Below are 26,473 nucleotides of genomic sequence, written 5' to 3'. Positions count from 1 at the left end.
ATCTCTGATCGCGGTCCCCAGTTCGTCTCCAGGTTCTGGTGGAAATTTATGAAGCTCCTGAGGGTTGAATTGGGACTGTCCTCTGCCTACCACGCTGCCACGGATGGGCAAACTGAGAGGGTGAATGGGATCTTGGAGCAATGCCTACGGTGTTACGTCAACCAGCATAACGACAATTGGGCGGACCTGATCCCCTTTGCCGAATTCTCATATAATAATGCATACTAGCACTGGGCAAAGCCTTTTCCAAGTGGTGTATGGGCAAGACAGTAATCCATTCCTCCTGGAGGGTACTGTCTCGGATGGACCAGCAGACCTACAGGAGTGGGTCACATCTCTGCGCACCACTTGGCGTGTGGTACAGGACTCTTTGGCCAAGGCTAAAGCGAATTACAAAAAGTTTGCAGACCGAAAAAGGTGACAGGTTGTTTATGCAGTGGGAGATCTGGCGTACCTTTTTACCAAAAACTTCTGAGCACTTCTGGGGACTAGGAAACTGGGTGCCAAATTTATTGGTCCCTTTTGTGTCTCCTGGGTGATTAATCTGGTGGCTGTTGAACTCGAACTTTCGAAAACCTTTAAACACATCCACCCGGTTTTCCATTCTAGTCTATTGAAAAAGGCTGCCCCTTCGGACGCTTGGCACCCAGCTCTCCCTCCGACTACTCTGTACAAGGTTAATGGCGAGCTTCACCAAGAGATAAGCACTGTTGTTGACTCCCGCCTACACAGAGGACGACTGCAGTACCTGGTCGTGTGGAAGGACCTCCCCTCCGGATTTAATGAGTGGGTGTCCAGTCAACATGTATCCACCCCACGGCTGCTGCGGGCCTTTCATCGTGCTTACCTGGACAGGCGGGGGAGGGGGTCTTAGCGGGAGCGGGATGTCAGGACTACAATTCCCAGCAATCACCAGCTCCCACCTTTTTGTGTTAGAACGGGAAACCGACCTGGGGAGTCATGGCAAAATGAAACTATGTAGCTCCGTCAGAACCAATGAGAAACCAGGAACTGGGGGGAGGGGAAAAGCTGATTGGTTGCTGCCTGTTTTTGTAAATAGAATAAATACTGGAACTGAGGACAAGAATTCTCTGTTCCAGCATCCTGTAGCAAGGGCGACCCAAATAATAAAGTTCTTCTTTTTACGTTGACTTTGTCTGAGTAGTGTTCAGCCTTACACAAAGGCTTCTGAAACCACCCCCGTGAATGGACTACCTCTTGCCTGCCTTCCAATTTATAGCACAGCATGTGTCCCTGGACAATGTCATTAATGCAGTGCACGTCACCAGAGAGAGAAGACTTCAATGTTTATTAGGGGATATATAATCATTTAAGCCTGACTAAGCTTCAAAGCCCTAATGCGGCTGTTTGGCCAACAGAAATGAGATGTAAATTTGCACTGAATAACTACTGATTACAGAAAGACGATTAATGAAAGATTTGGAATTGATTTATGGGTGCAGTTGTCAAGGCCCCTCACCCGGACTGTAATATTATCTCTGTGTAAAGCTCTGGACAAATTTGAGACAAAAGAGATGGGAGTGAAATAGCCGTCTCTCTGTGTAAAGTTAGCCCACTGCGTGGTGCATTTGTGCTGTGGTCTAGACTCGAATATCGTCAGGCATGGTGCACAGAAAGAGGTTGGAGCTTTTAGAAATGGTAGCAGAGCTAAAGGCAGGCTTAGGGGGAGGCAAAAGGATTCTTTGATGTGATTGTTGTCCCTTAAAATACTTTTTTCCCCTCTCAAAATGTTCTGCAGAAAATTTGGTGGGTAGGTCCATGAATATTTGTTATTTTCAGTGTAAGCTTTTTGTGCTGTCCATATGGATGGATGTTGAAGGGTAAGTGTGACCTTGGGATTAAGCACATATGAATGAGCTTCATGTGGTTTCAGACCACTGGTCTGTACCGCCCATTATGCTGTCTGTTGACTAGCTGCGGTTCTTCTAGGCTTTATGCAGAGAAAGGCCTTGCTGTCTTGCAGCTGGAGATGCCAGGAATGGGACTGTGGAAGCCTTCCTCTTATCCTCAAATAGCAGGGTTGCCAACGTCCAAGGCAGAAGACAAGGAGAAATCTCAAAGCAGCTTCCAAACTCTTTCCCTTTCTCTCCCCACAACAGACACCTTGTGAGGCAGGTAGGGCTTGAGAGAGTTAATAGAGAACTGTGACTGGCCCAAGGTCACCCAGCAGACTTCACGTGGAGGAGTGGAGATTCAAACCCAGTTCTTCAGATAAGAGGCCACCTACTCATAGCCACTACACCACACTGACTCTCCAGATAGGGCCTGGGGTTGACAGGGAAATACAACTGTTCTCCTGGCCACAAAGATCAGTTTTTCTGGAGGAAGTGGCAGATTCAGGGGGTGGACACAGAGTGACACGGCAGCTTCATTCTGCCAAAGAGGGCAGGCAATTATCTGCAGTTGGCCATTCACACCTGGGCCTCAGAAAAAGGGAAGCCTGGCACTGGACTGTAGAACAGTCAATCAGCTTGGGCAAGGCTGTGTCAAGCCCCGGATCTGAGACCAAACAAGACTCCGAAACCATTGGTTCAAACAGCTTTATTGGAAAGCATCACTGGCCAGCAGAAGAAAAGCCAATTCTTAAATATCTTTTCCCAAACCCCCAATATATCAACCCCCACCTCCCTCCTTTTCCTGCATGACCCAACTACAAAGAAAAGCTGTGAAATAGAGAGACAGAATTCTAAGGCCAAAGGATGTGATAAGTGGCCATCTGGCCTGGGTACCCCTACTTGTTACAGCTATACAGAAGAGAAAGGAACTTTCCATCCAGACTCTTCGCTCCCCCTCCCAGTTGCAAGCAGGCTTCCCCGCCTGCCTGACATTCCGCCCTCCTTAAGGCCTTCCTCCCCGCTGAGGCTGATTGGAATAGGCACAATGAAATGCTTTCACCAGGCAGGGTTCATTACCATGTTGAGCATCCACCCATTCATTAAACCTGGCTGGTTGATTAGTCCAAGAGACCAAGTTCTTCTGATGTAGATGAGAGTCCAGGATGTCCTCCACCTCTTGGTGTCATTCGCCCTGTATTGGGATGACCGGCAGAGCCTAGACCACTGGGTGCCACTTGTCTGGGGGTGGAGCCTTTTTTAGCAAGCTGCAATGAAACACAGGGTGAATTTTACGTACATTTTTGGGCAAATCTAATTCCACAGTCACCTCATTGATCTTACGAACAATGTCAAATGGCCCAATAAACTTTTGTCCCAATTCTCTGCACCCCTGCAACCCTCTCAAGTTCTTGGTAGACAGGTACACTCACTCCCTCACTTCCAAAGCAACAACACACCTTTTCTTATCCACGTGTGCTTTCTGAGAAATCTTGGTCTGCTGCAAAGCTTTCTGGATGGGAGACCATTCCTGACAGATGGAAGCCACCCACCCTTGCAGCTCCTTGGGCCCCGATACTTCCTGGCCCATGAATGGGAAGGGCTTAGCCGATTGTCCTGACACAGCTTCGAAAGGGCTCTTGCCAGTGCTGCTGTAAACTTCATTATTGTACACATACTCCGTGAATGGCAACAGGTCTACCCAATCATCCTGGTGATAATTAATAAAGCAACACAAGCACTGTTCCATTGGTCCACATGGTAAGCTGAAGATAAGGCTTGCTCCACGCCGTACAACTTCAAATAATGCGTCCAAACCTGAGAAGCAAACTGGCTGCTCCTATCAGAGATAATCTTTTCAGGAACCAAATGTAACTGATATATATGTGTCACAAACATCCAGGCCAATTTGGCTGCTGAAGGAAGAGAAGAGCAGGGAATTAAATGGGCCTACTTAGAGAAAAGGTCCACAACAACTCAAACCACCGATTTACCTTTGCTAAAAGCGAGGTCCATAATAAAATCCATGGAAATCACTTTCCAGGGCTGGCAACGGCTGAAGGAGGCTGGGAGTCTTCCCGGGGGCCTTCTTGGCTATAGCACAAACAGAGCACCTGTTCACATACGCCTCCACATTCTTGTGCAATGAACGCCACCAAGACTGTCTGTGAAATAGATGCAAAGTTTTCACAAAACCAACGTGGTCAGCTGATCGGGCATCATGGGTCCCGTTGAGAATTTCTGAACAAAGAGCAGGTGGTTCATACAATTTCTCACCCTTCCACCAAAACCCCTCCCTCCTTTCCAAATCAGGAGAGCTTTCCAAAGAATAAACAGGGAGTTTCCCTGCCTCAAGAACATACGAACATAAGAAAGAGCCTGCTGGATCAGACCAGAGTCCATCTAGTCCAGCACTCTGCTACTCGCAGTGGCCCACCAGGTGCCTTTGGGAGCTCATGTGCAGGATGTGAAAGCAATGGCCTTCTGCTGCTGCTGCTCCCGAACACCTGGTCTGCTAAGGCATTTGCAACCTGAGATCAAAGAGGATCAAGACTAGCCATAGATCGACTTCTCCTCCATCAATCTGTCCAAGCCCTTTTTAAAGTTATCCAGGTTAGTGGCCATCACCACCTCCTGTGGCAGCATATTCCAAACACCAATCACGCGTTGCGGGAAGAAATGTTTCCTTTTATTAGTCCTAATTCTTCCCCCCAGCATTTTCAATGTCTGTCCCCTGGTTTTAGTATTGTGAGAAAGAGAGAAAAATTTCTCTCTGTCAACATTTTCTATCCCATGCATGATTTTATAGACTTCAATCATATCCCCCCTCAGACGTCTTCTCTCCAAACTAAAGAGTCCCAAATGCTGCAGCCTCTCCTCATAAGGAAGGCGCACCAATCCCTCAATCATCCTCGTTGCCCTTCTCTGCCCCTCTCTATCTCTTCGATATCCTTTTTGAGATGTGGTGATGAGAACTGAACACAGTACTCCAAGTGCGATCGCACCACTGTTTTATATAAGAGCATGACAATCTTTGCAGCTTCATTATTAATTCCTTTCCTAATTATCCCCAGCATAGAGTTTGCCTTTTTCACAGCTGCCATGCATTGAGTTGACATTCCCATGGAACTATCAGCTAAGAAGCCCAAATCCCTTTCCTGGTCTGTGACTGATAGCACTGACCCCTGTAGCGTGTATTTGAAGTTTGGATTTTTTGCCCCTATGTGCATCACTTTACATTTTGCTACATTGAACTGCATTTGCCGTTTCTTAGCCCATTCACCTAATTGATCAAGGTCCGCTTGGAGCTCTTCGCAATCCTTTGTAGTTCTCACCACCCTGCATAATTTGGTATCATCCTCAAACTTGGCCACCACACTACCCACCCCTACTTCCAGGTCATTTATGAATAGGTTAAAGAGCACCGGTCCCATAATAGATCCTTGGGGGACACCACTCCGTACATCTCTCCATTGTGAGAACTTTCCATTTACATCCACCCTTTGCTTCCTGTTTCTCAACCAGTTTTTAATCCATAGGAGGACTTCCCCTCTTATTCCTTCATTGCTGAGTTTTCTCAATAGTCTCTGGTGAGGAACTTTGTCAAAAGCCTTTTGGAAATCCAAGTAGACAATGTCCACTGGTTCCCCCTTATCCACTTGCCTGTTTACACCCTCAAAGAAAGTTTGTAAGGCAGGACTTGCGTCTGCAAAAGCCATGCTGACTCTTCCTCAGCAGGTCTTGCTTTTCTACATGTTTAATAATTTTATCTTTAATGATAGATTCTACTCATTTACCCGGAACAGATGTCAAACTGACTGGCCTGTAATTTCCTGGGTCCCCCCTAGATCCTTTCTTAAAGATTGGTGTGACATTGGCTTCAGGGATGGAGACCGATTTCAGGGATAAGTTGCATATTAAAGTGAGAAGATCAGCAATTTCATGCTTGAGCTCTTTAAGAACTCTTGGGTGAATGCAATCTGGGCCAGGGGATTTGGTAGCATTTAGTTTATCAATGGATGCCCGCATCAAGAAGGGCAGACTCTAAGGAAGGGGGGAAGCGGAGGGAGTGGAGGCTTAGGAGCTGCTTACAGACGTGTCTGAAGGTGGGTAGTGACAGCCAACCCCAACTGAGTGGGACTGAAAATCGTGTACGGGGAAGAAGGACCCCCACCCCTGGGGTGGGGAAGGTGGGAAAGAGCGTCTGTCAAACAGTTTTATGGAGGGTAAATTGAAACTTCAAAAAGAAGTCTGCCCACCGCAACTGCTTGGCAGAAAGTTTCCCAAGAGTCTTAAGGGCCACCAAGTTCTTGTGGTCAGTTCAGACTTCAAACTGCAAAGGTGACCCCTCCAGCCAATGACGCCTAGTAGCCATCCTACCCTCTCTGCAAAAGAGCCGCTCCCATTGCTCGGTCCGAAGCACTGACAGAGGGGTTGGCATGACAGAGCACCTGTTCAGACATAAACACTTCCTTAAGTTTCAAAAAAGTGGATCTTTTGTTCGTAAATAGAAATGCTACTTTTAGTTGGAAAAGCAGAAATCAGAGCTCTAAAATAATAAACAGTTGAATGCTGGTGAAGGCAGAGTGGGTTGCTAAAGGCCTTCTGCTTACAGTTACTCCAGGTGAATTCATCAGTGGTTTCTATGCAGTTTTGGATAGTACATAGTGGATTTGGTGTTCATATCTGTGTATCCAATTTGCTGCAGAACAGTCCTTCTCCGTCTTTCAAATATATTAAAGGAATAAATTTGGGGTGGGGTGGGGTGGTTAACTATGACCCAAAGAACCAAGGATGTCTGTGGGGGAAGCATTTGGTGAGCACTGAGTGATTAAAAATATAGCAAGATCCTTCTTCAAGGGCAGTGTTGCTTAGTGGTAAGAGAACTTAGTGAGACTCCAAAGTATGAGCCAAGTTACGTGTCAGGCAGAGATGCAACTTAGCTAATTGGATCAGCTCTTTGGTGATCTTCAGTTTGTAAGGAATTCCATAGAAGCAGAAATAAAAGGCTCTTTGGTGTAAAAGACCGTTTATTCAGACATCTTAGAAAGCTCAAAATTTTGTACAGTGGCGGAATGACACTTCGCCAAACACAGGTTATAACTCTGTCCATCCCATCCCCTCCAGTTCCCATGGGAGCGGAGGTCTCATCTCGCAGAGATAGGGTCTCCGCCGAAGAAGCTGGCCCATCGCCCGGGCTGTGGAATGTACTCAAGGTTAGTGACTGCCTTCTCATCAACACCATTGAATCCTTTACACTCTGCCTCCCTTAGAAGACCCTCCCCAGGTTTGTCTGCGAATGGTGGAAGGCAGAAATAAGGGTAAGAGCGTCAATATTTCAGGAATAAAACCCATTGATTATACAGGAATATCCCACCAAGAGACTAAATATTATGGCGTTTGCGATTAAAGCGAGAGTCAGGATGAAGTCAATTTACGTGTCTTGTGGCCATCAATAATAGTCCGGTGGGGTCTCTCCGGTCGTGCAGGCATCAGGAAGCAGGAGCCTCCTTGAGTAAACTGGAATGGAGAACCAGGATGAAGATGTTACTAAGAGTTAGGCAAATCCAATGTCCGGGCAGTGACATCATTAATCCCACTTTGAAAGTAATCTAGGGAGTCCCACGAATCTTTGCCTAGTTTGGAAAGGGTATACTGCGTCTCTGAGATTTTTGTTGAACAAATACATAAGCATGCATGAAATCGGCGGTGCTTATCGCTGTAGCTTTTAGGAGTCTATAGCCTGTTGTAAAGGCAGTCTGGACCCGATTTCCACCCCTCATTGGTAGTAGAAATCCATTGTTGAAACTCTGGAGGATCCAATGTACCAGCGGGTGGATTCACGGCTCTTGGTGGGAAGGAAGCGACCAGACACACAATTTCAAAGGGTTTTGTACTATGAACCGCATTGTTATAGGCATTACTCCATAGCTTGAATGGGCTTCGCACCAATTGTCTTAGTGGTGGTTGGTGTAACAGCGTAAATACACTGCTCTAGGGTTCTGTTAGTTCTCTCCGACTCACACGTCACTTTGAAGGCGTGGTAGGGGAGGCGGCAACCTTGAAGCTGACCCCTAACAACCCTAGAAAACTTTCCAGAACTTTAGAAATGAATTGAGGGCAGCGGTGAGGAGACCACTTATGAAGCGGGTGAGTAGTAAATATGCTGAATGAACAGACCAACAGGGCCGGAGGGATGGAAACACATGGAATGAAAATGAGCTTGTTTAGAAAATAAGTCCACCACCCTGAACCCGTGTTGCCATGACTTTCTGGCAAATCTGTAATGGAAATCCATGGAATGACTTCCAGGTAGGAGGCCACCGGAGAGGAGTTTTCCAACAGACCAGGGAGGGCTTTTCAGGCAGTCTTAGCTTCCTAGCCTAGAAACAGAGCAACCTTTAATATCGTCTCTCAATGTCCTTGCGCCACCCAAAGTGTGAACCCAAATACAGAGTCTTTAGAAGCCAAAATGTCCAGCCGGCCGGGCATCGTGGCGAGCCTGAACCTGCTGAGGAGGGAGGGAGGCACATACCAACAATCCCCCGCCCGTAAGCCATTCTCCAAGCATGGCTGGGAATTAGCCTTCCTCCGCCCGGAGGCTGTCGCCCATACTCCTCAAGTTCCAGTAGGAAGGGAGAGACCAGGCTAGAATGGGCAGAGGGAGGAGTGGATGTCTGAGATCGGGTGACAGCCAGCCCAGTGGGAGGAGAGAACAGTGCATGGAATGTCCGTGAAGCCCGGCTCCACCCCCTCGGGTGGCCTTGAGAGCATCCAGCCAGTTTATTAGTTTCCGAGGGAAAAAAATGGACCGTGAAGCGAGAAGAAATGCATTACTTGAAGTTGCCTACGGACATCTTGAAGGTGGAAGTGAAGTTCTTGTGATCAGGCCCAAACTTAGAAGGGGTGTTTAGCCCCTCAGCCAGTGGCCAGGTGGAAGGGCTACTTTAATGGCCCATGATCTCCTTTTCCCCCACAGTCCAGTTGAGTTCAGCACCAGGGAATTTCTTTGATAACTAAGCACCTGGGAACCAGCCTATCATCTTTATTCTCTGCAACAGGGCTGCTCCAAGCGCTTTGTCCAGGGAGGCATCCCGCGTGAACCTGGCAGGAGATCTGGGTCCAGGGTGCTGGGATAGGTTGGTGGTAGCGCCAGACTTTAAAAGCTGAAGGCTGGTGACACTCTTCAGACCAGGAAGGGGGGCCCAGACTTGGCGGACAGTGGATCTTACCTTAGTGCGCCAAGAGGTCTGTGAGAGGAGAGTCAGCTCAGCCAATTGGGGTATAAAGTCATGATAGAAATTAGCAAAACCTAGAAAAGATTGGAGTTCTTTAGGTTGGTGGGGGGCTTGACCATTGGAGGGACTGCATCAATCTTAGCAGGATCCATTGCAGGCCCACCGAGTGAATCAGTAACCCAAATAGTCCAATAGGAGTTTGGTGGAAACAGCACTTGGAAAGTTTAGCAAAGAGAGTTGTTGAGCAAAGCGTTTCAATACTTCAGACCAATGCTTCATGCTCTTCCATGGTTTTGTGGAATAAATTAAGCGTCATCTAAGTATACCACTACTCCTTGTACAATAAAATCATGGAGAACCGTTTATTAAGGGCCATAGCAGAGGCCCTGTGAGCGGCATTATTAAGTATTCAAACTGTCCAAACTTTGTGTTAAATGCAGTCAAGTGTTCACCAGCCTTCAACAATTCCTGACCCTGTAGTAAGCCTCTTTCAAGTCCAACTTGAAGTAAGATCGTCCCTTTGCTAATCGTCTAAAGGGTCCTTGATCAAAGGCAAAGGGTATTTTATTGGACAGAGACTGCATTGAGACCTGTTAATCTGTGCAGAGCCGTAGAGACCCATCTTTCTTTTTTACAAAACAAAACAGGAGCAGCATGTTTGGTATGCCGATATGAACCAGCGGCGAGGGTTCTTGTCTGAAGGCAGTTCCCTTCTCCTCATTACAGGACTCTCGGTGGAATTCTACCTTTGGGCAGTTTAAGCCCCTGGCTGTATTACGATTTTGCAGTCAGTGTCTCTATGGGGTGTGGCTGATGCATTCTTGCTCTAGAAATACCCTGGCTAGATCTTAGTGCGCCGGTGGGATGCGGTGAATGGGAGGCAATCACTGATGAAACCAGGGGTGTCTGTGATTTCCCCAATTCCAGGTGTTCCCCATGAGAGGGGTCAGTGAATTCCAAGATCCCTTTCTTTCCAAAGGGAATTTTGGTTCATGTAACAACAACCATGGCATACCCAAGACTATGAGTGTTTGTGCACTGGCCAGAATAAAATAATTTTCTCCCAATGGTGTGAGGAGAGAACGGTTGTGTTTTAGGCGGTCCTTCGCTCCAGGGACTGCACCGTCCATTTAAGGTGAAAGAGGTAGGCTTAGCCAGAGTTTGGTCTAGACCTAGCTCCTCCATACCTGGGGCCTCGGTAAACAATGGGAGCAGCCAGAATCCCACAAGGAGCTGAGGCTATATACGAAAAGTATGCTTAGCGGGAGGTTGGCCAAGCGCTTGGATTGTAATGGGAGGCGCTGCCTTCACTCACGCGTCGATTGAACCATGTCCATTGGGGGGCTGAAGAAGGAGCAAACTGCTGCGTCCCCACTCACCGAATTGCATGCCATTGTTTACTTTAGATGAGCCGTTGGGGGCAGTCCAGATTCTTGGTGGCTTGGCAGATGGAAGTGCGTCGCGGCGGAGTGGTTGGCTTCTGTTTTTTTTCGGGCAGTTGGCTAGGTGACCCGGGACCTCCGCGGTAAGGAACACAATCCCAGCCCGGCGGCCAATCTCCGAGTGGTCGGTAGGGCGGCTGGACTTGGCTTAGTGGGCGCGGTGGCGGCGGGCATGGGCCTCCGACGCGGCGATACTCAAGTGAGGCGTACTTGGGATCCCAATGTAATCCAATCAGCAATAGTGCAGGGGACCCAATTAAAACACTGTTTCCATGGCTTGCAGCCGACGGCATCTGAGAAGTATTAGCATTTCATGCGCTCAGGCCCACTCTGGAGGCGAGCAGCGCCGCCACGAAATTCCGCGGAGCAAATTCTGCAAGCGGTTGCCTTGCTGGATAGTTTTGATGGTGCGGATAGCTCATTTCCGCACCACCTGGATCTTGGAGGCGAGCCCTCAAGGCTTGGAGGAATCTGCGGGCACCCGATGGGGAATCTTCATCTTACTGCAGGTCCCAAAGAGTCACAAACCAGTCGGCTGCTGCCCCATCCAGGACTGAGCCGTTGTTCCGTGTTACCAGCTCAGACCGGTATAAATCATCATAGTCCTCATGTGGGCATCGAGTTGCAAAATGAAGTGAGAGTTTGGAAGCGGTCCCAGCCGAAGCGGGCAGGTATTTGGAGGTCTGTAGTAACCCTTTCCACGGCTCTTAGCGCCCTTGGTGATTCATGAGTTAGGCGGGCTGAGGCTGCGGTTGCGCCAGGGGCGAGTCGGTGGAGAACCAGCCAGCGCCGGTGCAGCTGGTGTTCGGTGGGAGCCGGTCCTTGGAAGGTGGCTGGACCCAACAGCGTCGCCCCTTTCCAGTTGCGATCTGTACCATTGACAGCATAAACTCCAACTTAGGTTTACCCTGGTCTGCTGCTTCCTCAGTTCCCTCTCCAGACAGCCAGCTCTCTCTCCTTAAGGGTCCAATGCATCCCTAGTGCGCATGCAAGGCTGCTTTCTCTCGTTCGACTGTCAGTTAAGTCCCGTTGAACAGCTGCAGTAGAGTTCCACTTTGAGTCATAAGGCCTGAACACTCTCCGTTGGCAGCTGTAAGTTCAGTTTAGGTGTTCCAGGACTTTATCATGGACTGATAGATTCTGCATATTGCCGTTGGGCGCATCGCTTGGCGCGGTCCAATTCGAGTTGGACTGCTGGCGCTGCTGCTCGGTCTCTCTCTACCCAGGTTTTCAAGCTCTTGCTGCAGCTGTTCTCGTTCCTCTTCCCCATAGCTGCGTTCACGGGCCCATGCTTCTTGGGCATCGCGGTCGTACTTCACTCATCCCAGCTCTCTTTTCGATGGGAGAGGAACAGATCCCGGCTGGGAGGGCAGGCTCTCGGACTCCTCGATACCGTCTGGGCGTGAGGCATCGTACCCACCGGTGGCTCCACAGGGCATCTCAGGCAGCCGCTGGGTCCGGGATCAGGGGTCCCGATCGGGAAGGCGAATACGGATACCTCAATCCCTGAGTATAGTCCCAATTAATGCGGTGGTCTTGAATGGGCCCCAATTGCTGTGCCACACGGTGGTTCTTTGGGAGCATCGCAAAATCTGAGTCCAGAATGCGTTCAATGGACCCTGGGTTGCACATGAAAGGTGGTCAGACCACGTCTCCTCCGTAACAGAGTTGCATCTGAGGGTTTTATAATCCCATGCAGCGGTAGATATCCGATCCACAGGCTTCGATCCGTAGACAGGCGCCCCAAGCGACTCATGAAGTCCCCATGGTGCGTCTTCGTCCCGTTCCAGCGAGGTGAAGGAAGACTCGTGCTGTCGAGGGCGGAAGAGTCACCAAAGAGACCGATTCTCCCGCCCGGTTCCTCCAGATCCAAGAAGGGGAAAGGTGGAGCCTACCCAGAACTGGCGCTTCCCAAGGAAGCATTAACCTCTCCATGCGAGGGCACCAGAGGTCCACTGCACTAGGAATATAGGTGAATTGGGATTCCTGCCGCAATGTAAGGAATTCCCTTAGAAGCGAAATAAAAGGCTCTTTGGTGTAAAGACCGTTTATTCCAGACATCTTAAGCTCAAATTTGCGCGGTGCTTGGGAATGACACTTCCGCCAGAAGCACAGGTTATAACTCTGTCATCCCATCCCCTCCAGTTCCCAGCAGACGGGAGGTCTCATCTCCCACCGCGGGAATGGGTCTCCGCCGAAGCTATTGTCGCCCGGGCTGTGGAATGTACTCAAGGTTAGGCGGCTGCCCTTCTCATCAACACCATTGAATCTTTTACACAGTTTGTGTCTGGAATTTCTTAATATAAACAAACAAGTTCAACTGGGCCCTTTGACCAGGTAACTCTCAGACACTTTCTTGTAGGATTGGGAGGTTTAATCCAAATTTTAAATATTTTTGAGGCAGAGCTGTTGTTGTGGCCCTGTGTAAGTTTTGAGTCCTGTATTCTGTCTGCTGTTTTTCTTTTAGTGTTTTATCAGGTGTTGAGATGGAACCCAGTCTGGTTGGAGAAGATGTTTGGCTTGTCAAATGGTTTGTGCCTGGACCCAACTCCTGAATTTCTGATTTGCAGAAGACTCTTGGCTGTTATGACTGCAATATTCAGTCTGTGTTAACTGAAAATTGCAGTCACAACAGGATGCTGACTGGTATGCATCTGGGCATTTCCAAAGTATTCAAAACACTAGAATAATGTATCCATCCACACAGGATGATTGAAAAAGTCAACTTAGTTGACAGATTCCTGTGGAAGTCCAGATTTTACCCACCAGAGCTGTGAATTCCTTCATGGGACAGGTGATCGTGTGAGGCATTTGCTCAGAGCAGAACAGATTTGACCCACCCAGTTGTGGTTCGCAGTGGGTGCTGTTGTGTGGTACACGTGGCAAACCCATTTGCCATGCTGCCATCATGCATTTTATATGTCAAGAAAATCCAGTACTACCCCAAATGCACAGGGTCAATCAGAACAAAACTTAAGTTTGAAAAAGTTGCTGCTGAAACTAAACGTGGATAGGTTAGGCATTTAATGTTGATATTCATTCCTCATGATGAACTATTGACCTTTGTGGACTTGAGCTTCCTTTTCTTCTGCTCTCTGTGTGATTCAGGAATGAGTGACTTCCATATCTGCAGCAAATCCTGAATTGTTGCTTTGTTCTGGTCACCAAGTGGTTTGTTCTCTTCCATCTAAAACAAAATCCCAGTCCAAACATTGGATTGGCCTTGGTTTGGAGAGAAGAGAATGGAGCATTTAAGGCATAACTTGAAGAGGGACATGTTCTAAAGGAATGGAGTGTGCACAGCTTAGGATCTCTAGGTTCATGGAGCAGCAGTGGCGTAGTGGTTAAGAGCAGGTGCATTCTAATCTGGAGGAACCGGGTTTGATTCCCCGCTCTGCCGCCTGAGCTGTGGAGGCTTATCTGGGGAATTCAGATTATCCTGTGCACTCCGACACACGCCAGCTGGGTGACCTTTGGCCAGTCACAGCTTTTCAGAGCTCTCTCAGCCCCACCTACCTCACAGGGTGTTTGTTGTGAGGGGGGAAGGGCAAGGAGATTGTAAGCCCTTTTGAGTCTCCTACAGAAGAGAAAGGGGGGATATAAATCCAAACTCCTCCTCCTCCTCCTCCTCCTCCTCCTCCTCCTCCTCCTCTTCTTCTTCTTCTTCTTCTTCTTCTTCTTCTTCTTCTTCTTCTTCTTCTTCTTCTTCTTCTTCTTCTTCTTCTTCTTCTTCTTCTTCTTCTTCTTCATTCTTAGGAAAAAAAAACATAAGCCCCCACATCATTAATACATCAATTACTTTCCCTAAGAAAGAACAGTTCATTCATGTTTATATTTGGTTTCCTTACCTACTAGTGCTATAAATCAATTTTTGTCTTAAATAAAGTACACAATTGGCTGCTATTGAAAAAGAAAATGAAGAGTTCATTTTTAATTTTTTAAAATCCTTTTTTTAATATAAATGGCCTTTTCTGTTGTAGCTGAGACGTCTTTTGACAGTTACTTAAGGAAGCTAATTTTCCTTTTAAACAGTCATTGAGGCATGTTCTGGCTTTGAAAGGAATGGCTTGCACACGCAGCATTTAAAAATTAGCACTTGAACCCGAGGCTGTTCTGTCGCATGAGGATGTGCTGTGTATTTTTAGTAGCATGTGTGAGATCTGCCTTTTACACTGTGCATTTATTTCTGTAGCAAATAGTGGGCTCTTGTATTGTTGGCAATATTGTCAGCCTTGCTCGTGTTAAGTGATGAGCTGTTAGCTTGTGAATGTTTCCAGTTCAAAAATAGATCTGCTAGAAATGATTTAGGACACGGTAATTGAAAAGGGTGTATATTTTCCTTGTAAGATTGTTGGAGTCTTGGAAATAAACTTTCAGCATCAAATTAATGTCAGATTTTTGGTGTGAATCCTCTCAAAGGCAGATTGACCTGTGTGCAGTTCTTCTGCTGTACGATATTTTTGAATTCTGTTCCACAGTTTACTTTCAGATGTTTTTCTTGCAGTCTCATCATCATGGCATTCATTCCCACACAAGATGCCTTGGGAAAGGATAAGTCTATCAACTGCTTCTTGTTGTGACAGCGAAATAGAACCCCCATAGCTAGAGGCAGCATGTCTGAATTATACCTGGTTCAAACTGGTTGCCTTTGGGCCTGGTTTGTGCACTTCCTGGAAGCAACTGTTTGGCCAGTGTTGTAAGCAGGATATTAAGCTAGATGGACCATTCGGCGATACTCAACTCTATGCTCTCTGGATACGCTCAATTCTTTCATCACAGTTTCAGAGGGAAGCTGTGTTGAACTGCAGTAGGACAGCTAGTAACCACTTTAGTGACCGAGCAGATTTTGGGGACATGAGCTTTCAAGAGTCAAAACTCCCTTCATCAGATACAAGTAGGAATGGGGGTCTTCAAGTCCTTATATCTGATTCTGAGGTAGGAGGGTTGTTGCAAAGAAAGGATGCTGGGGGGCAAAGCCAATTCTGATTGGCTTGATTAAAGCTGGCAGGGGGTGGGACTGGGAAACAGGTCCAGCCTCTGACACTGTACCTCTACATCCTTTCTTTGCAGCAACCCTCCAACCTTCAGGCTGGGATTCAAGGACTGAGAGGTCTCTGTTCTTTCTTGTGTCTGACGAAGGGAACTTTGACTCTCAGAAGCTCATACCAGGAAAATCTGCTTGGTTTCTAAGGTGCTGGGATTGCCACCTTATACCTCCCCTCCCAGTTGTTAGCAAAGTAACCGAACAGCCTCAGCCTCTTGCACTGCCAATAAGAATAGTTCGGGCAGTTCCAGGAGGGCTCAAAATCAGTGTCCTGGCCTGAGATATTTTTGGAGGCATCTGTGTTGGTCTACAGTACAGCAGTTAGCTCTGAGTCCAGTTAACTTTGAGACACGATAGAGACAGAGGGAGCTCTGACTCTTGAGCACAAATACCATCCAACTCCCGTTGGCCTCTAAGACAGGGGTGTCAAACATGCGACCTGGGGGCTGGATCTGGCCCCTTGAGGGGGCTCGCCAGGTCAGATCAGGAGTGGGGGGGGGGTTACCTCAGCTGGCTTGTGGGCCTGATCAGCTCCCTCAAGGCAGCCCCCCACTGCTGTGGGCTCACCAGTCCAGAGCCCCTCCCTGCAGTGCTGTTCTGGGGCCAGCCAACCCCCTGATCCAGCTTGGCCCAACCAAGTCACCTTTATGTTGTACCTGGCACTTAGATATCTGGCCCCAGCAAAATGAGTTTGACTCTCCTGCTCTAAGAGGCTCCTGGGCTCGAATCTAACTGCATCCTCACTCTGGAGATCAGAATCAAGATGGTTTTGCACCACAGTAAGGGAGGGAGGCTGCCAGAATGAGATCTTGATGTTCTGCCTCCTGGTATGGCAGAGATAGGCAGCCTTCACTCATCATAGCCTCCTTTTCACCTTCCCCTTCTCTCTAATGACCCTTTTCTGTACATGCTAGACCATAATGATTTCATATCTCTGTTGCAAGACCTAGAAATCCAGTATACTCTGATGCCGTCATTCAGGCTTGCTGCCAAACTGATCGAAACTGAGGGCTCTAGTACAGACCTTGAGTAATTTTATTTGGCTCTCGGAGCCGGCTGGGCTGGCTAACTCTGGGCTGGGAAATCCCTGGAGATTTGAGGGGGGTGGGCTTAGGGGAGGGGAGGGGAGGGGGCTCTGGGGGTTATAACAACATAGTGGTAACCTTCTAAAGCAGCTGTTTCCTCCAATGGAACTGATGTCTGTAATCTGGAGATCAGTTGTAATTCTGGGAGGTTCTTCAAGATGGTACCTGGGGATTCATACAAAATACAAAGGTGTGCACTATTAATGAAAACTGTGAGGAATGCACAAACAATGACTGGCAGTCACTAGGACTCACTAGCTTAATACTTTACTCAATCACTAGTGTGAACAAAGTTTACAAATGGGGCTATAAGACTACTAATGCTCCAGTCTCCACAAATATATGTCAAAGTGTACAATCATTCAGCAATTCACATCAGTGGAAGCTTCTCTAAGCCCAACAGAAAATCCGCAATGAGCCTACAATTAGTTCACATTTGTGGACATTTTGCAGCAAGAGGTAGCAGCATGGAGAGTAATGTAGTCTTAACTGAATTGTAAGAACAACCTTTCTTTGGACAAATTTTATGTGCACTGAAAATACCATGTGCTCACGAGCCTGCAAAGATTTATTGAAGCCAGACACTACCAGATACTGGCAGCTCATTTTGGGTTTTCTGTTGAGCTTAGAGAAGCTTCCATTGATATGAACTGTTGAATGATTGTATGCTTGGACATACGTTTGTGGAGCCTGGGGCATTAGTAGTCTCATAGCTCCATTTGTAGACTCTTTTCACACCAGCGATTGAGCAAAGTATAAAGCTATTCAATCATACCTGGGGACTGGCAGTCCTACAGTTAGCCTCGGAATTTAGAAGACAGACTTCTTCCTCAGCCTTCAGGTATTGATTATAATGACCACATTTTCTAATTGTTGCTAAGACACAACTTAATCTTAAACTCTTTACAATTTCTTGTAATTTTATGAACATTTTCTGGGGATAAAATGTAGATGGCTGGGGAAGGTAAACTTCCCATAAACAAAGTCTGCTTAGTAAACGTAGTAACGTGACATCACCCCATGGGTCAGTAATGGCCCGGTGCTAGCACAGGAGACTACCTTTACCATTCACCTTTTAAAAACATGACATGGACTCGAAAGAGCACCAGAAATGAATCTGCCAGCTGGGCAGCACAGAGGAAAAAATGGTGGCATAAAAACTAAAACAAAACTAAACTAAAACTAAACAACAATCCCCCCCCCCTAAAAAAAACCCCAAGAGTTGGGGTTGCTAATCATCAGATGGGACCTTGAGATATCCTGGGCTTATAACTGGTCTCCAGGCTATAGAGCAGATTTTAAAAATCTTTTCCTGGATCTTCCGCGGGATGCACAAGTTATTCGGCAGCAGCCAGAGAGCAACTGGTATATGTACAAACTATCTGCAGAAGACCCTTGCTCGAACCAGAATCTAACTCCTGTAATTTCATTATTGCTTTTAAAAGCTCCATTTTATGGAGTCTCAGAGCCTCTACAGAAAGCCTCTGGTTGAGAAATGAGTTCATTCACCGCCACTGGATGGTGAAAAGATAAATGTAAACAAACAATGACAAGGCCGTCAATGACATGCTTTTTTATATTATGGACCAAAACACGTTCAGATGTGAAATAATAAATAAACAGTATACTTTGGCAGAGGATCGTCAGGAGACAACGTAATAAAATTTCATTTCTGGAGATCAAGCCCTACAATGAAAAGCAGAGGGGCCTGGCAATGTTAGAGAAGCTGGAGGAATGGCATGATTACGTTCTTTCAGGATTTGAAAGTGGTCAAGGTGCCGTTCCTGTTGGCAGCAGAAGATAGGACTCATAAACGTAGTTCAGCAGTACAACCAGCTGCCTAGGGAGATGGGGAGCTCACTTCACTGGCTGTCTCAAGCGGTGGCGGGACAAACACTGGTCTGGGATGCTCAAAACTGAGCCTGCATTGAGCAGGAGGTTGTTCTAAAGCGTTTGATGAGCCCCTCTCTGATGCTCACAGTTGGTTCTGATCACAGGAAGGGGACCCAGCTGGGTGTGGCTACGGCTGCTTCTGGTTCCTCATCCTCTTTTTAGAAGTGGGCAGCCAGATGTCTCCAGAAGGCTCTCTGGAAGGAATGGAGGCTGTTTGCTCTCTTGCGGAATCTGGTTGTAGGAGGTGCTCAGCCTCTGAATCTAGAGGATTCCTTCAGCTGTCCTGGCAAATCAATCTGTGCTCCTCCAGTGTACTTTTGATGTGCTGAGAGGCCTAAAAAAGCTTCTCCCATTCATAGAATCATTGAGTTGGAAAAGACCCCAAGGGCCATCAAGTCCAGCCCAGAGGTGGAGCTACCTGGGAGCCGGGGGGGGGGTGCGTGTTGCACCGGGCGTGCCTCCCCCCCTGCAAAAATTCAGGTTTGCTTGTTTTTTTGTATTTTTTAGTGTTTTTTCAGTTTGTGGCCTGCAGGGGGTGCAGTTTTTAGGCTAGCAGCACCAAAATTTCAGGGATTTTTTGGGAGACTCTCCTGATGATACCACCCAAGTTAGGTCCGTAACCAAAGCTATGGACTCCCAAAGGGGTGCCCCCACCCCCCACTATTTCCAATGGGAGCTAATAGGAGATGGGGGCTACACCTTTGAGGGTCCATAACTTTGAACCCCCTGAGCCAAACTTCACCAAACCTGGGTGGTATCATCAGGAAAGTCTCCTAAAGATACCCTGAAAGTTTGGGCATGGATTTAAAAGGAGAATCTGAGGTCCCCAGTCTAAACATTGAAAGGGATGCTGTTTCAGGGTGCGGGAGAATCCACCCCCAACAGCATCACTTTCAATGTTGTTTTAACTGGGGACCTCAGATTCTCCCTTTAAAAGGAGAATCTGGGCTCCCTAGTCCCTGGAAGTCCCTGGAAGTTTTTGGTAAAAAAAAGTACGCCTGATCCCCCACTGTATAAACAACCTGTCGCCTTTTTTCAGTCTGCAAACTTTTTGTAATTCGCTTTAGCCTTGGCCAAAGAGCCCTGTACCACACGCCAAGTGGTGCGCAGAGATGTGACCCACTCCTGTAGGTCTACTGAGGAGTCCCATCGAGACAGGTACCCTCAGGAGAATGGATTACTGTCTTGCCCATACACCCACTTGGAAGAAGGCTTTGCCAGTGCTAAAGTATGCACAGTGTTATTATACGTGAACTCGGCAAAGGGGATCAGGTCCGCCCAATTGTCGTTATGCTGGTTGACGTAACACCGTAGATATTGCTCCAAGTTCCCATTCACTCTCTCAGTTTGCCCATCCGTGGCAGTGTGGTAGGCAGAGGACAGTTCCAATTCAACCCTCAGGAGCTTCATAAATTTCCACCCAGAACACAACTGGAGGCGAACTTTAGGGACCAGCGATCAGAGATGACCTTCCCTGGGCACCCCGTGAAGCCTATATATATGTGTGAGATGAAAGCTGGGCCAATTTCTGAGGCAGGTGGGGATCCCCACAGGGGGGGAATGGGGAGTGGAGCCTGCTTGGAGAGGCTGAGAGTCCCACCACCACCCATACCACAGTCTTCCTTTTACTCGTAGGCAAGTCTGTTATAAAGTCCATGGAGATGGACTTCCAAGGAGCTTCGGGGGTTGGCAGAAGCTGTAAAAGCCCAGGCTGGTGACCCGGGACGTGTTTGGTTGAGGCACAAATGGGGCAACCAGCAACATACTCAGCCATGTTCTTGCGGAGGGAGGGCCACCAGAACTGCCGCCTGACCAAATGCAAAGTTTTTACAAAGCCGCAATGGCCTGCTGCGAGGTGGGTGGGGAGTTGGAGGCAGTGGGATGCCGCCCCCCTCAGCTATGGGTGACTGCTTGAAGCTCGAGGTGAGAGGGGGAAAAACAGTGCTGGTGGACTGCGACTCGGCAGGTGCAGAGTCAGGGAGCTGGGACAGGGCATCTGCTAGACAATTGCTCTTCCCCAGGAAAAAGTTAAGGAAGAAATTGAACCTAGTAAAGAAATTGGCGCAACAGAGTTGCTTAACAGTGAGCTTTCTGGGCATTTTGAGGTAGGCCAGGTTTTTATGGTCAGTCCAAACCTCGAAAGGGTGTTGGGCCCCTTCCAACCAATGTCTCCAGGTTGCTAAAGCCCTGCAGATAGCGCTGGTTTCTTTGTCCCCCACCATCCAATTCAGTTCTGGGCCAGAAAAAATTATGGGATAAATATGCACAAGCATGAAGTTTACCATCTTCCCCCCGTTGAAGCAGGGCAGCCCCCAAAGTGACATCCGACGCATCCACATGCAAAATTAATTGTTTGTTCGGATCAGCATGTACCAATGCCAGCTCTGAGGTGAAAATCCCCTTAAGTTGTTGAAATGCCACCTGACAATCCATTGTCCATGCCAGGGGAGATCCTGGCCTTGCCCCGCCCAGCCCAGAACCTTTTGTACGAAGGAGGTCTGTGAGGGGAAGGGCCACCCTAATTGAAATCAGGGATGAAGTCTCTATAAAAGTTTGCAAAACCCAAAAAGGACATACCAATGCAATGTGAGTTTGAACGTTTTCGGAATAGATCAGTACATCGTCCAGGTAAGCAACTACTCCTTGGAATAATAGGTCATGGAGGACCTTGTTGATGATGTTCATGAAAACCCCCTGGGCCCCGCTGAGGCCGAAGTGCATGATGAGGTACTCAAACTGGCCCAGGGGGGTGTTAAAAGCAGTAAGGTGTTCCTGCCCCTCCGCAATGCGGATCCTGAAGTAAGACTCCCACAGATCCAGCTTTGTGAACATCTTGCCTTTCGAGAGGTGCCCTAACAAGTCTTTGATCAGTGGTAGGGGTACTTGTTGTTCAGGGATACCGCGTTCAGGCCCCTGTAGTCTGTACACAGGGAACCATCCTTCTTCTTGCGGAAAAGGACGGGGGCACCCATGTGAGACTTGGTGGCACTGATGAAGCCCCTGGCTAAGTTCTTATTGATAAACTCCTGCAGCATCATGGGGGCTCATCTGATAAAGTTTCCCCTTGGGGAGCTGGGCCTCTGGGATCAATTCAATCGAGCAGTCGGTATTACGGTGGAGCGGAAGGCGATTGCACTCTCCCTCATTGAATGTCTGTGCAAGGTCCTGGTAGGGGCATGGGAGGGCGGGGATTGCAGGCTGCAGAGCCATAAGGGAGCTAGCCAAGAGTTAATCATCACCACTAGAGTGGGTCGAGGGAAAGGTGGTGGTTGCGGAAGGCGGCCTGCTGGGGGGGGGAGTGCAATGGCGAACAATATGCTCTGACCACTTGATGTCCAGGTCATGGTGCGTGAGCCAGGGCATCCCGAGCACTAAGGGGTAGCTGCCTAACTTGGCCACTATGAACTGCCATTGTTCCCTGTGCCCTGCAAATGATACCACCACCGGCTCTAACTTGTGGGTGGAGAGGGCCCCCCCAATAACGTGCCATCCATTTGCTCGAATTGGCGCAGCCATTTTAGCTTAATGAGTTCAAGCCCCAATGCCCCCACCAAGTCTGGGTGGATCAGGCACCTCGAGCAGCCCGAATCAATGAGGGCCTCGGTGCGGGTTTGCATTTGGGACCCCGGGAGGGAGCGGGTGATGGTTATAGCTATGGGCTTGGTGGAAAGGACACTCACCCGCCCCCTGGCACCTGCTTGGGCGACCTGGTTGTTGCCACTTTTTAGGCCAGGTCGCTGTTGTTTCCTGGCATTGCGATGAATTCTTGGGTGTCCAATGCCTCGGATTCACTTGATTTGTCGGCCTGGCCAGCTGGGTTGATGGCGGCCCTGGCTGTAGCAGGACGGGGTTGTTGCGGTTCCTTTGAGGGTGTTCCTGTGCGCCGTGGGCCTTTGGTTCTGGTGGCAATTGTTGGGGTGTGATGTCCAGGACAGGGAGCGATGCAGCGGCCACTTTAGAACTTTTCTGGGGTCCCTGCTGGGGGTTACGCTTTTGTACGTGATTTGGGGCACCCGCTTCCATGACGTCCTGCCTGCACCCTTGGTAGTAAGATCTTGTGTAAGTTCTTGTGTAAGATCGGCCAGTTGTCTCCGCAGGGAGCACAGTTCGGTTCTCAGCTCACTCTCCATACTGTCCTCTACAGCTTCCTCTTCGGTGGTAGGGGCCTTGAGAGCCGCTCTCTCCTTTTCCCATTCGGCCTTCAGGTCAGCCACTTGCTGCTGAAGGGCCGAGAGGTCGGATTTTAGTTGGTCCCTTTCACAAGTGACCTCTTCCGATTGGAGCTGCAGCATTTCATATGCGCGCCTCTGCCTATCTGCCTCACGGGTCGGTCCTCTGCCAAGTGCTTGGGATTCAGTCAGGAACGACATCAGGCGAGCTCGCTCCCTTTCGGTGTCCTCGCGGAGGCTGCCTACTCCGGTCCAGGATGAATGGCAGGGGGGCTCCCGCCCTTTGGTTCAGGTGTTGACAGCTTCACCGGGGTCCCCTGCCCTGCCGGGGAGAGTCCGGAATAGCAAGCATGTTTTCCTGACCCAGCCATGCTTGCTAGTAGGTCTGGTTACATGGTAGAACGATAGAAAGCAGTTCCAGCACAATGTAAGGCTGAACACCACTCAGACAAAGTCAACGTAAAAAGAAGAACTTTATTGATTTGGGTCGCCCTAACCATTACTGGGTGCTGGAACTGAGGATTCTTGTCCTCAGTTCCAGTATTTATTCTACAGTTCCAGTATTTATTCAAAAACAGACAGCAACCACTCAGCTTTTCCCCTCCCCCCAATTCCTGGTCTTTCATTGGTTCTGCGGAGCTACATAGTTTCGTTTTGCCGTTGCTCCGCAGCTCGGTTTCCTGCTCTAATGCAAAAAGGGAGGAGCTGGTGATTGCTGGGAATTGTAGTCCTGACATGAGTGGGGTCTGATACCATATGATCTACTTTCCAAAGCTGTCATTTTCTTCAGATGCCTGGAGACCAGTTGTAATCCCAGGAGTCTCCAGCCACCTCCTGGAGGATGGCAACTCTGCTGATTGGCACCCTGAGATAATAGGTAGGAGAACCTACATTAATGCAAACTGGCAAATTAAACATGGGAAAAACCCTTGCAGCTGGACTAAAATAGGCCAATAAAATGGAAGGGGTTGCGAGACTCTGCATGCCGACCCTGTGACCTCGTTTCATGTGGATGTCAGGACTGATAGGCTGGCAGTCCATCTGGCAAGCAGTGATCACCCTTTCTGGATGTGCAGGAAAATGCAAGGCAGAGGAGGAGACATGCAATGCAAGGCCCGGCCATTTGCTTTCTTCTGAGCGAGTGTGATCTTAGGCTCCCCTTAATAGGTGACTCTGGCTTTTGTTGTAAGATTCAAGCTGCTAGGGGCAGTAGCTGGAAAGTGAAGACATCAGAACGGCAGGAATCCGAACAGCCAGCTAATGCTGGCAACTGAAAAATTAGGCTTGATTATGGGTTGCTTCATAGGGTATATTAGTGGTCAGGCCTAAGGCCTGGACATGTCTTTTCCTCAGGGATTCTCCAGTTGTGGTACCAGAACTGTGTTCATGCTGTGACTCCGCTATGGAACATACAGCGTGTTATTTGGAATACTTGTCAATGCATGCCAAGAGGCCAGTCTCTGCTTCGAAAGCCAGCTGCCAGCATAGGGGTCCCCAACCGTTTTGACCCTGCAGTTGCCTTTGGAATTCTGGCACAGCCACAAGAGATGGAGTCAGTCACAAAATAGCACCCGTGGGCAGCGAAGGGACTAGGGTGGCTGATGCTGCCAAAGCAGAATTTTTTAAAAAATCTGTTCAACCAATCAAAGCCCCAGTGGCCGATCAGAAACCTTTCTGGGCAAAAACCCTATTTGTTGTTACGCGCTTTCTAAACACCCTCGGTGAGCACCAGGAAAAGTGTCTGCAGACACAACGGTGCCCATGAGTGACAAGGTGAGGGGTCCCTGTGCTAGGAAAGGTGGTGCCTCCAAGTGTGGTGCACAGCGTAATATTCCCTGGGCAGTTTAAGCAGGACGCAGGGTCAGAGCTAGGGTTGTAGAGACATGTCATCTGTCCCTCCCCCACCTCCAACTTCTTTTCAAAGCCATATTTCCTTTTCTCTTTTCTCTCCTTCCTCCCATTGTTTAGTGGGAAGAAATAGGTGAAGTGGATGAAAATTACGCCCCGATCCACACGTATCAGGTTTGTCGAGTGATGGAGCAAAGTCAGAACAACTGGCTGCTGACCGGCTGGATCTCCAACGAGGGGGCCTCCAGAATCTTCATTGAGCTGAAGTTCACTCTTCGGGACTGCAACAGTCTTCCTGGAGGCCTCGGGACTTGCAAAGAGACTTTTAACATGTACTACTTTGAGTCGGATGATGAAAATGAGAGAAACGTGAAAGAGAACCAGTATATCAAAATCGACACCATTGCTGCTGATGAGAGTTTTACGGAGCTGGACCTTGGCGATCGAGTCATGAAGCTGAACACGGAAGTGCGCGATGTCGGGCCCCTGACCAAAGAGGGGTTCTACCTCGCCTTCCAGGACGTGGGGGCTTGCATCGCACTGGTCTCTGTGCGGGTATATTACAAGAAGTGCCCTGTGGTGGTTCAGAATCTGGCCATCTTTCCTAATACTGTCACCGGAGCTGATTCTTCACAGCTGCTGGAGGTTTCAGGGTCTTGTATAAACCACTCGGTGGCTGACGAACCCCCCAGAATGCATTGCAGCGCGGAAGGAGAATGGTTGGTTCCAATTGGGAAATGCTTGTGTGAGGCGGGATATGAAGAGAAGAACAGCACCTGCCAGGGTAAGAACTCGACAAGACATGACTTTTGAGGATGAAGCTTGGATCCCTGTCCCAGGGGCCGGTATCAGGGAGAGATCACAGTGGCCAGTTTATTAATGTATGCCTGTCAAAGGCTTTCACGGCTGGCGTCAGCTGGCTCTTGTGGGTTTTCTGAGCTGTGTGGCCACAGCCTGGTAGTTTTCGCTCCTAGCATTTTGCCTGCATCTATGGCTGGCATTTTCAGAGGCATGTCACAGTGAGCTCTGTGTCTCGCCGCGGCACATCTTACCATGACATACCTCTGAAGATGCCAGCCATAGATGCAGGCAAAACGTTAGGAGTGAAACCTACCAGATTACGTTTGTCACTTCACATCTGCCACACCACAGATGAGCCTGTTGTGCTGCCTGTAGCAGAATCCAGTGCTTCTGCACACAGGGCATTCAGACTTTTAGCTTTGGAGCTGTCCAGGGACAAGGAATTAAGCGGCAGATGGCCTGGATGTGGGAGTTAGCCACTTTGGGTTAACGTTTGGTATCAGGCCATCTTTACACAGAACCTTCGGAAGGGCTTCAGCTTGATTGTACATCGTGGATTTCTTGGTTGCGGAAATAGCCGACAGGCAGCGAAGGGGCAGGATGGGAGGAGGCCACCCCAGGGAAGGGGCTTCCTCTCTGTTGCTTGAGACACAGGCTGCCAGCTCCACTGGGCAAGTTCTCGGTTTCCTCTAGATGGGTAGAGAAAGGACTGCAAATACTTGCAAGCGGCATTTCTTGTGTGAGGAGAAGAATGCCTGTGAACAGAATGTCTGTCTTCCCCCAAAAGCTTTCTGGGATTGTTGCAGCTGACCTGTTGCCAAAAAAGCATCCCGTGTTTTGTTAGCTATTGAGCAGGTTTCAGCCCTTTGTGAGACTGTGACCGCGGCGCTCCTCGTGGCTCCTGGAGGTGAAATGACTTTGTGCTGATTTGCCTCACGTGCTTTCTCATGCTTGTAGTGCAGTACGAGTAACAGGCTAGAACTGTGGGGAATTGCTCAGCATGCTTGCATGATGCGCCAATAACTGCATCGAGAATGTAAATCCTTTAATTGTGTGGTGTCCCCAGGCTAGTGATGGTTATACACATATGTTGGGTAGTC

The 26,473-nt window shown here is 48.7% G+C and overlaps 1 protein-coding gene across 2 annotated transcripts in view; it reads left to right on the top strand.

The window, feature by feature from the left end:
* LOC125440531 (ephrin type-A receptor 5-like) overlaps positions 1 to 25,479 on the top strand; it is an 88,073-nt gene extending 62,594 nt beyond the window's left edge. For both annotated transcript variants that reach the window (XM_048510402.1, XM_048510403.1), the window contains one exon: positions 24,693 to 25,479. In XM_048510402.1, the coding sequence (XP_048366359.1) occupies positions 24,693 to 25,385 (693 nt within the window). In that variant the 3' untranslated portion in view covers positions 25,386 to 25,479. The remainder of the gene's footprint in view (positions 1 to 24,692) is intronic.
* Positions 25,480 to 26,473: the final 994 nt, after the last annotated feature.

This window comes from Sphaerodactylus townsendi, linkage group LG11 (assembly GCF_021028975.2).
Source record: "Sphaerodactylus townsendi isolate TG3544 linkage group LG11, MPM_Stown_v2.3, whole genome shotgun sequence".
Lineage (NCBI taxonomy): Eukaryota > Metazoa > Chordata > Lepidosauria > Squamata > Sphaerodactylidae > Sphaerodactylus > Sphaerodactylus townsendi.
Note: the sequence above shows the minus strand (reverse complement) of the source record. Positions and strands in the feature narration are given on the sequence as shown.